An 18,266-nucleotide genomic window follows, 5' to 3' on the forward strand; every position below is an offset into this window, starting at 1 on the left:
TTTGTTATTCACGTTGTCCTTAAGGATAAAATATCCTTTGGGGGTTTTGTTTACATGTTGACAGTGTATGTTGTGCATTCCTACTGTGTGTTTCGTCTCATCCTAGTACAGTTGAATCTTACATCGACTCTTCATCTGTACCTATATATATTTAATCTTCCGCAAATCGTTCAATTGTGTGTTACGTTCACTGCAGTTTGCACAGATGCAGTACAAATCGAGTGAGTCTAGTAGGTCCTCCCTGTATGCACACAAGAAACCCAGTGGCTTCACGCAGCGGCACAAACCTTCGGTACCACGGCTGGGAAAATCCCACGAAGGGTTCAATGTCGATTCTGGGTTCGAAACGTCCGAATTCGAGCTCATTGATTTCGCGGAGGACGTGTTCAATTGCCAGGATGAGCATCCTCCACAAATAATCGAGGAAGCTGCCGCGCTTTTCGGGTTGATAGCCGGAAGTGCCAATCGTAAGCGTTCGACCAATCACGGCCACTCTCGGACGTTGGATCCCCAGAAACGTAATCTGGGCCTGTTCCAAACCGGTAGATTCCAACGGCGTAGGAATAGGAGTCGAGTGTGAGTAAAAGTTTAGGTGCATAATATTCAATAGCCCTAGCAAGGAGCAGACAAGTGGATTGTGTAATCTTGGCAGCAATGCTTATCCTTGACACATAAACGCGTATGCAAATAATAAGTGTATGCTGCAGTGATATTACTGTTCTGGTTATCTAACACCACCAAGGCGTGTGGGTGGTGTCAATTTGCATTTGGTATATGTGCGGGTTTTTCGTATGTTTGGCTGAACATGTGTCGTGTTGGGTTTAATTGAATCAATTCCCACTTCAGATGTTGCTTTTAATGAAAAAAATAAAGTGAAATGTTGACGAGGTGAATATATCTATTTAGTTTGTTGTTTTTATGTCTTGTATTTTTTTTTAAATTAATACTACGCTGATGATTAAATTTGCGTTTTAGATCATATTTAATGTTATATGAATTATCCAATGTTCGCGTCCTTAGCGGAGGTACATCAAAATAATTCATTAGCATAAAATATAGAGATAAATATCCCAACATGCCATTTTCGCGCCTTTTTGTTTTTTGTGTGCTTTTTTTCGTTATGTATTTTCCACACATAGAATCCAGTTGAAATTCGGCACAGACAGTCATCAACGTTTTTGACATGTTCCTAAAAAGAAGAAAGTCAGTTTATCAACTTTAACTGAGTAATGCCAAATATGTTTGCATTAATCGACAAAAGCATTGTTGTGAAATATCGTCCCATTATGCGGGATCCAACGAAAATGAAACTCATCAAGCCCTCAATTAATCACCAGTTCCTACCTCTTTCTGATCACTGAGAAGACTGCTACAACCGGTATGGATTTCAACAGCTTACGAAACAGACGAACACTTCTCACGCTTTCATTGCTATGCTTATTACTCAGTATGACAGATGAGAAGTTTGCGTCAATCGATTTCGGCACTCCATAACAATTTTTTACATTGAATAAAATAATATATTTATTGAAACTATCGAACAATTATAAAATTTCAACTGTTATCCAAACGGAAATACCTCGTTCTGATTGTTTGAAATCGAAGATACAAGCTTACTACTGATTTTTTTTAAGAGTGTATGCAGGAACATTTACCTTTTTTTCCAAAAAATCGTAACTCGAAATCAAGATGACCCGAATGTAACATTTACCCCAATGTGACATTTACCCGACCGTAACATTTACCCGAATGCAACATTTACCTGAATGTACTAATTATAACTATATTTAATAAGAAGTTATTTTTATATTTAACTCTGATAGGCCTTATCAAAATGGTCACATTTATACATTAACTGGTATCCAAAAACTCGTATACTTTGTGGGTAGAGGAAAACACAGAGCAAACGCCGTTGCGTACTATATATTTTCATTTTTTATTATTTAAATTATAAATTTTGTATGAATGATAGACTGTCAAATTCAATTTTCAACATTATCCAGTCATTTGGATCACATAGACCTTACACGTAGAAGAAAGCTGTCAATTTCCAGCAGTCGCCATAAAACTCAAAACTCAAACAAAAACAAAAAAAGACAAATAATGCATTGGAAGAAGATAAAAATATTAAAACACAGCGAGATTCTAGAGAATTTACGAGAAACAAAGTCACTCGAATACCTTTCATCTGGATAGAAAATTTACCCGAATGATAAATAATCCCGAATGATAAAGACAGAAATATTTAAAAAAGGGTTAGAATTTTGGTAATCTTCCTAATAATAAATTAAAATCAGTTGAACACACCCGACAGAGAAGCTCATTAATTCTTTAATTTTTGCATTGAAATATGAATTATATATTTCAAAGCAAATATTAACCGGGTAAGCATAATACACCAGGCAAACAGATGGAACGCAGGATTGCTTGCGAGAGACTGCCGTTATATTGTATACCATTAGACAGGAATTTTATCCAGCATTTTTTTGCTTAAAACATGTAGAGTGAAAATAATAAAAAAGTTCACAATTTGATTATTAAAATGGGTATGTTATTTCGATTTTACAAGCCACTCGTTTCCCCGTACAACATAACGAGCAATTTCTTTCCATACAAATCAGGCGTTAGCTAACAATGTGAGTCGATGCGTATTATGAATTATCCTCCATTTGGCGACAAAATGCATTTATCAGTTGGTTGAATTAATAAAAAGATGATCTTAGAATGATCTTGGAGATGATCTTGGATGGTTTTACTCTATTCTCCTCAAAAATTGGACGAGAGCCTGGCTCAAAAGGTTAAACGTTGGTCCAGGATATCATGATATCGAGCATGTTGTTTGGTAAAGTAAAAAATGCAATTGGATGATTCAACTGGCTAGTGATTTAGAGATTAGAAAGGGTATACTCACACATGTCAGATCACGCTAGCTTAAGTAGTTGCGATATCATATTATGATTAGGCAAGGAAGCTTCCACGATGTCTGCTGCCAGCGCTGCTCTAGTTGATGGTTTGAATTTCCTGCACTTTCGGCAATACAACTCAGTTCGCAATTATCGGGCCGGATCTTGGATTTGGTTGTATGTGATGCTGATTGCAATACTGTTGTGAACGAAGCGATATGCCCATTGTTACCTATTGATTTGTATAACCTTCCGCTATTATTCTCCTTACCAATTATCACAGATTGTGAGGACCGTGGTAACTGTGAATCATCTGACCATGTTCAACAGCCGCTAGACTACTCCAAAATCGATTTTGACATGTTCAACGATTATCTGCAGAGTTGTGACTGAAACAGTAGGCTGGCAACAAAAAGTCACATGAGGGTTGTATCCGAGACCCGACCGCATAGTTGACGTAGGATTTCGTTCGACTATCTGTTTATTTTAGATATGTTTGAAGAATTAAACTCTTTGATAATGATTTGGTGGCCCTGGAAAGGACCGTTTTATTTGGTTGTTGGGTATTGTTTGTTCACTTCACCAGCGTTTACCGAGTGATGATGACAGAAGGATGGCAAACAGTCGTTAGATGGTGCATATCAGATAAAAGATACCGAAGTGGAAGGAGATATGATGGGAACCGCCATCTGTAATCCTAGACGAGATGCTTCCTGTGATATGTATGGATGAAATAAAGGGAAAAAAACTCACAAATGTAATATAAGATAATTACCAATACCGATACCAAATAAATTTTTCTCATCAGTAAAAATATGTTACTTTAATATAGAGAAAACATATTTGAAATGGAAAAGGTAATTTTCGTTCATAATTTTTACTTTCTGAATGTTTATTCAACCCAATGCGAATTTTAATTGGACTAACAACAACTGATACTATATGTAGAGCATATGGGAAATCACTTTTTCTAATATTTCTTCACTTTTCCAATTTTTCTCGCCGTATAAACTTTCCTTGGGTGAAAATGAACACAACAAAACAGACAGCTTAAACCAAACGACCCGTTCTCGAGCGGGAACACATCTTGATTTTTATTTATGAAAATTGAAATAAATCGTTTCATATATCAAGTCATTTTTAACACAACTGCTACTATATACAATTTTACACTAACACTTGTGCTAAATTTTTCATACACGATCGGTCATTAATATGAAATTTCACGAAGCAACCAATATTAAAGTTCTAAATTTAAATTTTGTTTGCTAAAATTAATCGTATCACTCTCCTTACTTGCAATACCAAAATGCCCCCGACTTGCACATATTTGCCATTCCGATTTCCCCCAGGCAGCTTGGTTTTGATGTCTCTGTTAGGGACCCGCCGTATGTGTCGTCAATTTCGACCAATCAGAAGTGGGTATTTCCCTTAGGATAGGGGTTGACATTTTTCAATTGTTGGATAATTAGTTTCATGACATATGATTTTCTTCAATATAAAGAATTGTTATGGAGTGCCGAAATCGATTGACGCAAAAATTTCATCAACTGAGCAATAAGCGTTTGAAATTGGACAATTTTCACGATGTACTCGATTTTCGATTTTAATTTATACCCCAATATATTCGCGCAAGACGTAATCCTACGTCAAAACATTTTGCCACATTATTTGAAATTGGCTTAATGACAACACTCTGAGACGAAATCTTGCTGCCTCTCCTGTTTGGATCACTCCTCTCTTGCAACAAGAACTGTGCATATATTCATATATTCATATATTCATATATTCTTTATTTTCTATATAGCCGTTAAGAAATTACAACAATTTTTTGCCGCTGTGTTGATGCTTTAACCTTTAGCCTGTATCTTCACTGCATTGTTGGATCAAGGATTTTTTCCCGAGATATGGAAGCATTCCTTGTTTCCTGTTCATAAGAATAGCGACAAACGAGACGTAACAAACTATCGGGGCATAACAAGTCTTTCTGCTGCTTCAAAAATATCTGAGATAATTGTGAAAGATGCTATCTTCTTTCATGTCAAAAGCTACATCTCTCCGTCGCAACACGGTTTTATGCCAGGGCGCTCTGTGTCATTGAATCTGTTGGAATTTACGTCAACTTGTATTGCACATTTGGAAAACAGAACTCAAGTGGATACCGTTTATACAGACCTGAAAGCAGCCTTCGATCGCATCGATCATTGTATCCTGCTACGGAAATTGTCTCGAATAGTACGTAGTTTAATGGCCGGTCGTTCATTTCGTTTCCACCGTGAAGTATATTTGAGAATCAGGCCCGACATGTTAACATGTTGAGCCCCGTTCTTGTTACGCTTTCCATTCATTCCGCATCAAGAGCAATTGCACAAAATCAGTGTCGGTCCCCGCTCCAAAATATATTTATTCTACAAAAAGAAAATAGTCTCCGGGGCTCCGAATCACCCCCAATTACCCTATTGCTTGACAATGAAGAAAGTTCGTTCTATTTACCCACTGCGATGTCAGCGATGAGATCAGCTTAGATGCAAATTTCTTCCCAAACCATTGCAAAACGATTTTATGGAACCGTGGAATGTTTCTGCCATTGTTTGGTTTTCGACACGAAACGGACCGTTGCAGGGGAGTGCAAAAAAAAAGCTCTTCCGGTGCCTTCTGCGATTGTGAAATAATGATTCTCTCAAACTATTTTTATGCTTCCAAAACAATTTGTTGCATCGAAGCTTTGAGTTTCAGGAGTTCTGTGGAGGTTTCGAAAAATTGTAGCTTTGCCAAAAAATCAGAGGATTGGATTGTAAGGATAAGAATTTAGAATCAATCTCCAATTCCGGCCATCTGACCTATTCCTAAATCATCAAAGCTGATTAAAAAACAGCAGACGAAACATTCAAATTTATTATCTGAAAATTGTGCATAGGCTCATTCATATATTCTTTAGATTACATGCAACGATGATACACAACAACAAACTCAGAAAGAGTATGAGAGAATATAAGGTATGATGTAGATTCTAAGCTTTCGGTTTCATTTGTTTCAGTTAATTTTTTTATTCTTAATTTGCTTACTCGTTCAGTTTGGCACAACAAAATGGAATGCTATATTAAATTATGAACAGCATATTCCGCTCAACGCTATAGGAAATGAGATATGGGAAATATTCTCAAATATGTATGATAACTACGATTTTTTTTTGTATGAATAAATCATGTAACTTGAGACATTTGCCACTTTTAATGCTACAATTTGGTCTACTTTGAAGAATATGTGAAAACTTATTCATTACTTAAATTACATCGTATTCGTTTCTCAATTACAACATAATTAGCATAAAGATGTATACTACAATATTTCAAAACGGCCGGCAAATCATTAATAAAGAGCGAAAAAAGGCTCAAGGCTTAGACTCAAGTGGATAAAGAGACATCATCAAGCAGTAGATTTTTAAACTATTTGAATATATTATAACTACATAGCCATTAACTAAAACTACAAAACAATATAAAAAAGTCACAGGAGGGTTGTGTCCAAGACACGACCGCATAGTTGACGTAGGATTCCGTTAGACTATCTGTTGATTTTGGATATGTTTGAAGAATTACATCGTTAAACTCTTTGATAATGATTTGGTGGCCCTGAAAAGGGCAATTTTGTTTGGTTGTTGGGTATTGTTTGTTCACTCCACCAGTGTTTATCGAGTGATGATGACAGAAGTATGGTAAACAGTCGTTGTGTGGTGCATATCAGATAGAAGATGCCTCAGTGGCCCTAGACGAGATGCCTCCTGTGTTATGTATGGATGAAATAAAGGAAAAAAACTCACCAATGTAATTTAAGACAATAACCAATACCGAACTCAATTATCAATTTTTCTCATCAGTAAAAACATGTTACTTTAATATAGAGAAAATATATTTGAAATGGAAAAAGTAATTTTTTAATGATTTTTACTTTCCGAGTGTTTATTCAACTCAATGCGAATTTTAATTGGACTAACAACACCTAATACTATATGTAAAGCATATGGGAAATCTCTTTTTCAAATATTCCTTCACTTTTCCAATCTTTTCTCGCCGCATGAACTTTCTTTGGGTGAAAATGAACGCAACAAAACAGACAGCTCAAACCAAACGATCCGTTCTCGAGCGAGAACACACCTTGGTTTTTATTTATGAAAATTGAAATAAATCATTTCATATATCGAGTCGTTTTTAACACAACTGCTGCCAACAATTTTACAATTACACTTGTGCGAAACTTTTCACAATACACGATCGGTCATTGATATGAAATTTCACGAGCAACCAACAATAAATTTCCAAATTTAATTTTTGACGTAGGACTACGTCTAACCGGAAGATATAGGGGGTGAAATGGAAATCTAGGCACTGAACAAGTAGGAAAAAATGCAAGATTTGGATCGCTTATAATTCGAGCATTTCTCAATAGATCGTAAAGGTTTTTGCATCAATTGATAGGAAATATATCTACGCATCTATCATAACGAATAACATTTCATTTTTCTTGAGATAAATAATTGAATAATTGTGAAATATCAAGCATTGTCAAAATGCACTATGTGCCCATTTTTGATTGGTCCATTTTGTGCTCCTCAAATCGTACCGACCAAAACGGACAACCAGAGCAGCAGCGAAATAGAATGAAGCACGATTGGAAAGGAAAAAGAAAAAAATGAACGAAACATTGGTCGCAGTCTCACACATGCGTAATTCTCGAGCCAGCCAGTCAGCTTAAAAATCCCCGCTCCGCTGCCGTAACGATCATTCTCATTTAAACCGTACACCACATCGGTTCGCATCACAACACATCAACAAACCAACCCAAGCAGCCATGTCTGGACATGGTAAAGGAGGAAAAGTGAAGGGAAAGGCAAAATCCCGCTCGAACCGTGTTGATCTGGAGTTCCCCGCAAGGGTAGCTAGGCCGAGCGCGTTAGTACCAGTGCACCAGTCCACACAGCCGGCGTTATATAGTTTCGGCCGCCGAAGTGATCGAGTTAGCTGGCAAAGCTGCTCGCGACGATAAGAAAACCCGCATTCGGAACAGAACACATTCGGTTCGGTGGACATCAAGACAACAGGCAGTTGCAGCGAGTGGCGAGTGGCAAACGCAATCGCAAAACGGCATCAGATAGCAGAAGAAAAATGTTTGTTCTTTATACAAACTGCTTTGGTGGCAAATCCAGAACAAGGCGGCATCGAGGGCGTTCGAAATGGTTTTTTTCAAAACCACGAGTACTAAGTTTTCTAAATTGGAACCATTCCATAAAACAAGGCGCTTTTCAGGGCCATTAAACCTTCCAAAAAAGAGTTTAGGAAATACAGTTCAATGCTTTCTACAACATTATTCAAAATAATAATAAAACACAAATTGATTTTTTCATAATTTGTTTTCCAGGATCTGATGAGTATGTGAATTTGTCAGTTGTTCTGAGCTTATTGATAGTTGGGGACTTTCCTGATTATTCAATTTTCACCAATTCTTAAATTGTTTCCAGATTGAAAGTACAGTAATTTACAATTAGTTCGACATTTAGCTAATTGGACGGACATGTAATGCGACTTATTTAGTTGGACATTTTTGTAAACATAGAGATCCAAATTATGACCCCACATTGAAAGTCGACACTAAACCACTGTCATCGCAAATGTTCAATGACAGGTTAAAATCGCCTCCAATGCGACACTGAGTGGCGCTTTGGCACGTCGCATTGAATGTAATTTACGTTTTTTTTTTTTTTTTTTTTAACTGTATTATAGTGACTTTCAACGACTTTCAACTCATTTGGCTGGTTCGTCACTTTTACTTCCATTTTTGGAAGAATGTCGGGAGTGAGAATTGAACTCGTGACCTTTAGCGTGAGAGGCATGGATGTTACCACTACGCCAGATCGCCTCCACATGTAATTTACTGTACAACATGTCACAAAGCTGGATGGGAAGGAATTTTCCAACTGTGAAAGCTGTGGCGAGTGGCAACAAATCGCTAAACAGGAAGGTTTAGCCGAACAAGATGGGAATATCGAGTGATAACAAAACAATAAACTCTTTATATTGAAGATAATTTTGTGATCCTGAAAAGGACCCTTTTTAGCCTGCATGTGAATCCAACGAGCGAACAAATCGTAATGAATGTATTTGTTTGCCATCGCTCCCTTTTAACGCTCATTCGTTCGTCTCGTTGGACTCGCCCCTCTGGCTAAGTCTGCCGATTTGTCTCTATCCTGTGAGTGTGTACCGCTAGAGTATAAAACACGCGGACCCCAAAAAAATATCTTATTTTCTTTCAAACCGTAAACCCGTGTGGTTGTACGGCATCGGCATCGTGGACGTAACAAAGGAGGACAAGTTAAGGGAAAGGCAAAGTCTCACGCGAACCGTGCAGGTCTCCAGTTCCCTGTTGGTCGCATTCACTGATTGCTCCGCAAGGGTAACTAGGCCGAACGGATTGGTGCCGGAGCACCAGTATACCTAACAGCGATTATAGAGTTTCGGCCGTCGGAGTGCTCGAGTTGGCTTGCAAAGCTGCTCACGACAATCAGAAAACCCGCATCAAGAACAGAGCAGCTTCGGTTCGGCGCTCATCAAGGCAACAATTAGTTTCAGTGAGTGGCAAAGTGTTTCTCCGGCACGTCGCATTAAATGTAATTTACTGAACAACATGTCACAAACTGGATGGGAAGAAATTTTCCAACTGTGAAAGCTGTGGCGAGTGGCAAACGCAATAGCTAAACAGGAAGGTTTAACCGAACAAGATGGGAATATCGAGTGATAACAAAAACACAACACCAAAGGTTCTTTTCAGAACCATCAACATATTCACAAAGAGTAAACAGTGAACTAATCCATTTTTCAGGTAGATAGGTAGATATTCACGTAGGAGATGAAAATGAAACAATATATTTAAAATATATATTTAACAAAAGCTGTCCCCTTTGTATAGTCCTACGTCACTCCGGTTATGTCCCCGACATTACCCACCCGTCTTTTATTTGCTAGAATTAATCGTGTCACTCACCTTACTTGCAATATAAAGTTGCCCCCGACTTGCATATATTTGCAATGCCGATTTCCCTCGGGCACCTCTTGTTTTTGATGTCTCTGTTATGGAACCCATATCGGTGGGAATAAAAACTCACCTTACTTCCTGTATTTGCAATGTCGATTTCTCCCAGTCAACTTGGTTTTGATGTCTCTGTTAGGGAACACATTTCGGTAGGAACAGAAATTCATCTTACTTTCATGTATTTGCAACTCCGATTTCCCCCAGGCAGCTTGGTTTTGATGTCTCTGTTAGGGAACCGTCGCATGTGTCGTCATTTTCGACCAATTAGACGTGGATATTTCCGTTAGGATAGGGGTTGAGATTTTTCAATTGTTCGATAGTTAGTTTCATGACATATATTATTTATATTCAATATAAAAAATTGTTATGAAGTGCCGAAATCGATTGACGCAAAAAATTCATCAATCCATCATGAAAGGACTGAGCAATAAGCGTCTGAAATTGGACAATATTCATGATGTGCTCGACTTTCGATTTTCAATTTGTACCCTAATATGTTCCCGAAAGACGTAATCCTACGTCAAAAATATAATTTATTTCTTCGTTGCCTCGTCGGTATTATCCTTGTCTGGAACAGTGCCTGTGGTGGGTCGTAACAACTACATCGCCAGGTGATGTAGCATTGGTATCCTTTGGTAGTGAGTGCCTCATGTAATAGCAATGTAAAGGAGAATGGACAAGTGGGAGTAGGAGATGCGATCTAAATAATTATATTAGCGCTTCTAAGAAAGGCATATATGGGGAACATAAAATTAAGGTCGCGAGTAGCTAAGATATCGCGAACTGGCACACGTGAGTGCACTCCTTGAGTCTCTATATTGGCAACTAGTTTCATTCTTTCATTGTAAAATTCATTACATGACCAAACAACGTGCTCGATGTCATGACATCCTTGACCACAATAACATAAACTGTTAGTAGCAAGATCTATGCGGAAGAGATGCGCATTTAGCGCGGAATGATTGGACATCAATCTGGATATAGTTTTATTAAAATCTCTGTCAAGATCTTACCCTTTAAACCAGACCTTCGTTGAAACTTTGGGGATAATAGAGTATAGCTATCTTCCAAGCTCATCTCTGTTCCATTGGTTTTGCCAACTGCTGTCGGGAAATGGAGAAGGATTCCCAATACGCTATTTGTCTTTCAAAAACTGTACCCTGCACCCATCATTGCGAGAGTATCCACTTTCTCATTACCAAAAACAGAGCAATAGGAAGGAATCCAAATGAAAGTGATTCGAATACTTTTATCATCAAGGATATAAGAGATGCTCAAAGTAATATATTTGTACTGAAGAATAATAAATTGAACACTAAAAATAAAATTCATTACGACATTCACAACCGATTATTATGAATCCTGTCCCGAAGCATGATTCGATTATTATGCTATCTAGCATTCTGCCAACATCGGTATGTAAGCTTTAATCACAGATGCGGTTCAATCCGTTGTGAGCATTACACACCAAACAACACCCACATGTCCTTGAGGGTGCATCCCCGACATCGTTTCAAAACAGCATCTCTCTCTCTTGTGGGGAGACTTCATCGCATCGGGCCAAGATAATATATTTTTCCAAAATTCAGTTTATAATGGCAAATCAATATTTACCGGAAATTATTTTTAGCTCGTTCGACTTTGACCTGTCACATGACCCAGTTGATGATTCGCAGTTGAGTGGGAACCATCGTCGGCACCAGTCGCGTCACTCTTCATTTGGGAAGCAAATCGTACCTCCATCTGTGGCTGCAGAGGCTGGACCGCCGGTGGTGCATCAGAAAATGAACTGGAACCGGAGCGATGCGGCCAAGGCATTACTTTTCGAGACGAAAGCCATCGAGCTGCTCAAGTCGCCCCACGTGCTTGTGTTACGCTTTCCCGATCCAGAGCTGAACAAGGAAATAGTGCAAAGCTACTCGACCAGCATTGAAACGGTTATATTCCATCGACCATCAACACCGCGGTAAAGTTGAATTACACGTGTTGTAACACGTGGTTGAAGTAGGGTGGGGTGAGTGCATATGTTTACATATTTCAGATATTGCCTTGTGCATTTGAAACCAGATGCGGATGTTGACAGTGTTATCCAGCAGCTTTCGAAAATATCTTTTGGCAGTGGGAAAATCGCTGTTGAACGGAAAACGAGAAATGTTGAACTGAAGCCAACGGTGAGTCGGTGTTATTTATTATGTATTTGTTTAGGGTGGATACACGAGGCGGACACAAGAGCAGTAAATTCCATTTGATTTATTATGTATGGTGCATTCCTCGAAACCGGATGAAAGTAATTTTACAATGACAGTTTTGCGCAGTGCATGGAATATGATGAACGGATATGTTGAACATGAAAACATGAAATGAAAACAAACCAAATGTGAATTAAACATTAGGTAATGATTAATTTTTTGCCAGATCAAACCCGAGGAAATAGACCCCCTGACATTGTTCATCGGAAATCTACCCAATGCAGTTACGGTTTATACGGTGAAACAGATGTTCCCCTCGGCAAGGCGTATCGACATTGGTCATGCCCAACGAATGAAGAATACCAGATATGCATTTATTCGATTCCGCAATGTACATGATGCCATTGGAGCTTTTAAGGCGAATTTTAATAAAGTCATCGATGGGAAGAATATTATTCTACGTTTCCGGCGCCATAATGCTCCAATTGCTATGCCTGAGGATACCAGTACTCCAAAAACGTCGAAGCGACAGAAGGGAGCAGGACAATTGTTTGTTTCTATTGAACAGAAGCCGAATCGTTGTGAACGAAGTGATAAACCGAAGCTTGAGATGTATCATTCTGGTAAGTACGGTTATAAATCATAATTATCAAAGTTCTTCTTGATTATTTTGCATTAATCGAATGAATAAATCCAGTTTGTTTCGAATATAGATTTAAATAAGATCAAGTGTTTCTCAACTCCAGGTTTTTTTTCTAGTAGGTCAACATATCGTTTTTAAGTTCGCTCATCGGTACGTGACCAAGAGTCCTGAAACGTGAAAGTGAATGTTGCGTATGATTCATGAATCAACGACGGTGTCGAGAATGAATTGCGCCATATTAATAACGGACATTTTTTTGCTGTTTGGATTTTCGACGCACTGTTTTTGACAGATCACGTGTGATTTATACCATGTAAAAAAAATTAAAGCTGTATCATTTTCATTGCCATTTCATCTTACTTTCCTGAATTTTGGATGTGTTATGTAAAACATCCTCAGCTTTCAAGAAAAAATCTACTATCTTAAATAAATAGTAGATAGTAGATTTTTTCTTGAAAGCTGAGGATTTTTTACAATTATGGAAAAGACGACAAGGAGTCATCATTGATCAGTACATTTAATAAAATCGCGGGGCATATGATGAAACCATTAAATGCGGATAATGGAGATCCAACGTGCCCATCGAGTTTATTTTAGTCTCATCAATGTCCTTGATTAATGAAAGAAGGGGTATGATAACTGCTAACTGCTATTTGCCTAATTATTTTCTTGCTTTTAGTACATTATCTGTATTATTATTATGTTTAATCACAAAGAAACCGTTTAACATAAAAAGTTTTTTTACTTATTTCATTTTATAGTTTTTAGTACATTATTTTTGTATCATCAGCATATTTCTCTATAATAAAACCATTAAATTTTTTTTTAATTTTGTTTCTTTCTTACCTAATTTTCCTCGGAATATTTCAATGATTTATTTATTTTATGATGCACACCCAGGTTTTTTACGCGGGGGATACGTACCTCGTAAAAAAAACCGCGTTAATTGGAAAATCCGCGTAAAAAAACCGCGTTAATTGGAAAATCCGCGTAAAAAAACCAGTTCACCTAAAATCTACGTATGCATCGTGGTAGAGTGCGGCACTAATTTCCGTCATAAGCGCTAAGTTCCGTCGCAAGCACTGATTACCGTCATATGCTCTGACGGAGCATGAAGACGAAATGTGAGCGGAGTGAGAGATGTAATATTGCTTTGGTCTTTTTTTACGGGTACCACGTAAAAAAAATCGCGTTGATTGGAAAATCCGCGTAAAAAACCGCGCTATTTGGAAAATCCGCGTAAAAACAACCGCCTTGGTGTACTGTATTCTATTAGTCAAATCATTTCTTTCAATACCAACATTGAGGAGATTGCAAAAATACATGGTAGCTTCCTCACAGATATTCGAATATACATACAAACAGGTCAAGCTGAATGAAACCATTTGAAAAAGTAATTGGTTATTTGGATACAGCGGCCATCTTGTATTTAGATTTTTCATGATCTACTTCGTTCTGATAGCACTTCCATTTGATACCCATATTAATAGGTATTGCAAAAACAATACTCACCGTTTCACCGTTTTGTAGTGGTGATCATTTTGGATTTGATTTTTTTATAAATAACTATGTTCTACTAGTCAAGCCCTTTCATTTAATATTCATATTGATGATGTTTTTTAAAAAAATATATTTATATTGCGCCATTTTGTGGTTGCAGCTATTTTGGATTTGCATACTTTATAAATAAATGTGATCTACTAATCAATCCCTTTTATTTGATACCCATATTGATGGGATTCTGAGAAAATATGTGATCCGCCATTGTAGCGGCCGCCATTTTTGATTTGCATTTTTCACAAATAACTGTATTCTACTAGTCAAGCCCTTTCATTTGATACTCATATTAACATAAGTTTGAAAAAAATATATATGGTGCCATTTAGTGGTGGCGGCCATTTTCATAAATAACTGTGTTCTACTAGTCAAACAAAATGAGGTTTGAGAAAATATGTAATCCGCCATTTTGTAGTGGCCGCCATCTTGGATTTTCAAGATCATGAAATACGCAGTTTTATAGCGACTGCAGAGATAAAGGTGTGATCCAAATTTCAGATCAATCGGTCAACAGTAAGGGTGTTAAATTTCTATTAATGTGCTACAGACATGTTACAAACATACAAACATTTTACAAACATACAAACATGTTACAAACATACAAACAGGGCAAACAAAATAAAACCGTTTAAAAATACCGGTCTAATGTTTTGCGTTAAAGAACAAAATTACCATTTTTTTGTCCTCATTTTGCCAATGAAATTTTTTTCGACAGACTGAATGCGAAAACGTTGGCCTCGGTTGTCCATTTTATGACAATAAAATAAAAATGATGATATCCGTGGAACAGTGACCTTGAAGTCCCCGCTGACTGCAGATTTTTCATCGTCTAATAGTTTGTTCGGTTCGATTCGGCCGATATAAAGTCTTTAGTCTGCGGAGGCCTTTAGTGTATGAGCGCAACAAAATTAAGACTCGTTGCGGCCGTTATCGCTTCTGTCACTTCTGCCGCTACATGATAGAACGATGGCCTTAGCATATGAGCTCTGCTTCGCGATTAGAAAATGGATGATGTTTTTGTGAAGCAGCAGTCAAATTGATTTGATTCGACTGGCTGTAGAATCACAAGTAGTGTGGCTTACAATGTAATTCATTATGACCAAGATTAGCGCAAATGCAATCCTAGTTGGAGGCAGTTCTGCGACTGGCACGCGAACTCAAATTACTTATAAGGTTCCAGCACGACATTCAAGATCCTTGATATTCCCCAAATAATGTTTTGGTGCACAACCTTAATGCCTGCTTCGCCATAGCGTCAGTTTAATGCATTGATGCAATGTCGAAGGCACTAACGAAGCCTTTATGATGACGGAAAACAAACAATGTTAACTGCTTGGGAAATAACTGAATATTTGCCTTAGCAGAGATTCATTACTAATACCCTAGCACAAATATTTCCCTCCCGCTATATTTGCTTCTCGTTTAAATTTATCATTACGGCTGCATAATTTGCATCATCAATGCACACGGGAGCAGATACAAATGGGGTTTCAGCGTATCGAAGATGCACTATGTTTACGGGTTATGAAGCACTCACGTACGCACACAAATATCCTAATATCGATGGCTTGAAGCATCTAAACATACACATACACACTTATCTCTGTTTTACGCTCTTCTCAACAGAAGCCCTTTCTATTAATATTGTCTGTCTAGATTAGCTTAGCTGTTATACTTGGTGGAAAGAGTTTTGCTACCGTCATGCGAAACCAAATCACAGGCAGAATTCTAGAACAATTATTTTCTCGGTGAGCCGACGATAGCCTAGCTTGATAATTCCCCACACAATTGTGTAGCTCTAAACATTAATGCAATGGCGTCAGTTTGATGCAATGAGACATCAGTGAGTGAGTAGCTTGGTCGCGTCCACAGCTCAGTCCGAAACGAAGACATGTGATAGCGCAAAACAAGGAAGAAAAAGCGATGTTCGTTGCTTCGCATCTAGAACGATACTGAACGTTTGCATTTCCTTTCCTTGTTTAATTAAAGAGACTTCAAACTTCTTTGGTTCATTCGTCCCTAGTCTTCAAAAAGGTCCTTGGAAATCTCTACTCGATCCTCAGGAGGAGTAACCTCCACCCCAATTGCTTTGAGAAAGGCACTTGATCCCTCGCGTTTCAGCTTGTCCAGCAACGGTGTTGTCCAGTCGGTGTTCTCACAAAGAATGAACGTTTGCCTCAGAGAGATTTTTTGTTTTTAATTGCACGATTCAAACTATTCTCGCGAACGCAAAATAAAGTTACGGCAGAATTTGTCAAATTTACAGAAACTATACTGCATAATTTGTCAAATTTACATTATGTAAACAATAAAACATGTTTGTATGTATGGGAGCAGACATCTCGTTCTTTCTTTTTTTCATCTCTTTTGGGATTGCATCCAAACAATGTCAACGGGTATCGAACCAAGGCCGCTACTCAAAATTACAAATAAGGCCGGTGGTATCATTGGTCAGTTTTTTGGAAAAACTTTTCTTCATTATGTCATTCTGTCGAAATTCCCTAATTAAAAATGACTGAATAAATAATAATAAATATTGAATTTTATGATAATAGATAATTAATGAATGTGTGTATTTTAGATACTCTGAACACCATCAAAACAGAAATACTGGACGAGGAAATTGAGAAGATAGTACGACATCGAGTGAAGATAGAACCACCGGAGGTCCCAAACAATGAACTGGAACTCGAAGAATCAAATGATGAGGATGACATTGAGGATTGTCAGTGATTATCCATATCGTAATTGTACCTGATTTTTATGTGCGTGTTAATTTCAGTTTTGGAAGACGACGAAGACGCGGCATTGAATTTCGATGACATAAACGCGGATGAGAATGAATGCACCGCTGAAGATGATGATACCGAGATAGATGCATTGGATAAAAATTACTGGACTTTGGAGCAACTCCGCAGCAAGGCCAGTGACGGAGCGTCGACTTCGACCTCGGACTCGAAGAAAAGTGACATTCTAATGGAACAGGAGTCGGGCACTAAAACAAGCTCCACAACATTTAACACGGTACAATTTTGCTATAGATCGTTTATGTTCAAATATGTTTATGCATATGTTTGAATTATTATTTTTAGACAAAGCCAAAAGATCACAAACCAGCAACTTCATTTATTGTCAGCAAGCGACGTGACGATCAGTTGCAGGATCTGTTCAGCTGCCTGGAACCGGACGATGATTTGTCTCTCTAAATGATTGGTGCGCGTTTATCAAGTCGCGTAATTCTACTTTTTTGAATGTTTCATTAGGTACTTGACGTTCACATAAACGTTGTCACAGTATACTCATTCCTTTAGACAAAACGAATGATAATTAGAATTTTCTCGTTAGCCGGCGTGTTTAAACCAGCTTACATTTGCGTTCTGTGATTTTCGGCCCAAGCAATCTGATCCGCACAACTCGTGATTATATTGATATAGAAAGACTGCTTTTCAGTTAGTTTGTTGTAGTCGCTAGAGAGCTATTCTAGTCATTTTTGAATCCTACTTTAATATTTCTGATGATTTTTAAATCAAAGACTGTTCAATTGCCAATTGATTATTTATTTGCATCTTTAGAATTTCTGAGAATAAAATGGTGAATTTCTGACGAATAATTTCGAATCGAATATACAGTTTTTAAGTGGAACAGCTAAAGAAAGTTTGCGCTTAGGTTCTCGAGATGACGGTATTGGTGAAACGAATTTGTACCTCAGCTCGAGCCATATTGCCGTAAGGATACACGAAGTCTTCCAGATCAGAAACACTAGGCTGTGCAACGCGATCGAACGGGAAGCCCATATTACGCGCATCCGGGTAGAGTCGGTCTCGCAATCCACAGTAGGAATGGGAATCATTGCATGCCACATTTCTGCAAGAGAAAATTAATAAGAACAAT

At 37.8% G+C, this 18,266-nt stretch overlaps 2 protein-coding genes across 2 annotated transcripts in view; one reads left to right on the plus strand and one right to left on the minus strand.

Moving 5' to 3' along the window:
* The first annotated feature begins 53 nt into the window (after positions 1-53).
* LOC129767968 (uncharacterized) lies at positions 54-17,990 on the plus strand. The gene is made up of 7 exons (XM_055769294.1): positions 54-576; positions 11,617-11,952; positions 12,028-12,157; positions 12,402-12,798; positions 16,957-17,100; positions 17,158-17,399; positions 17,468-17,990. Exons 1-7 carry the CDS (start codon positions 206-208, stop codon positions 17,579-17,581), a joined length of 1,734 nt encoding a protein of 577 aa, XP_055625269.1. The 5' UTR covers positions 54-205; the 3' UTR covers positions 17,582-17,990.
* Positions 17,947-18,266, minus strand: part of LOC129766790 (uncharacterized) — a 30,787-nt gene continuing 30,467 nt past the window's right edge. Inside the window, exon 14 of the mRNA XM_055767386.1 lies at positions 17,947-18,239. Within this exon, the coding sequence (XP_055623361.1) occupies positions 18,038-18,239 (202 nt within the window). The 3' untranslated portion in view covers positions 17,947-18,037. The remainder of the gene's footprint in view (positions 18,240-18,266) is intronic.

This window comes from Toxorhynchites rutilus, chromosome 2 (genome assembly GCF_029784135.1).
Source record: "Toxorhynchites rutilus septentrionalis strain SRP chromosome 2, ASM2978413v1, whole genome shotgun sequence".
NCBI lineage: Eukaryota > Metazoa > Arthropoda > Insecta > Diptera > Culicidae > Toxorhynchites > Toxorhynchites rutilus.

Bases quoted from the DNA above. Each gene is read 5' to 3' on its own strand.
- LOC129767968 (XM_055769294.1), top strand. From the start codon at position 206: ATGCAGTACAAATCGAGTGAGTCTAGTAGGTCCTCCCTGTATGCACAC. The intron at 577-11,616 runs GTGAGTAAAAGT...AATTATTTTTAG, and splicing joins CGTAGGAATAGGAGTCGAGT to CTCGTTCGACTTTGACCTGT. The intron at 12,799-16,956 runs GTAAGTACGGTT...TGTGTATTTTAG, and splicing joins GCTTGAGATGTATCATTCTG to ATACTCTGAACACCATCAAA.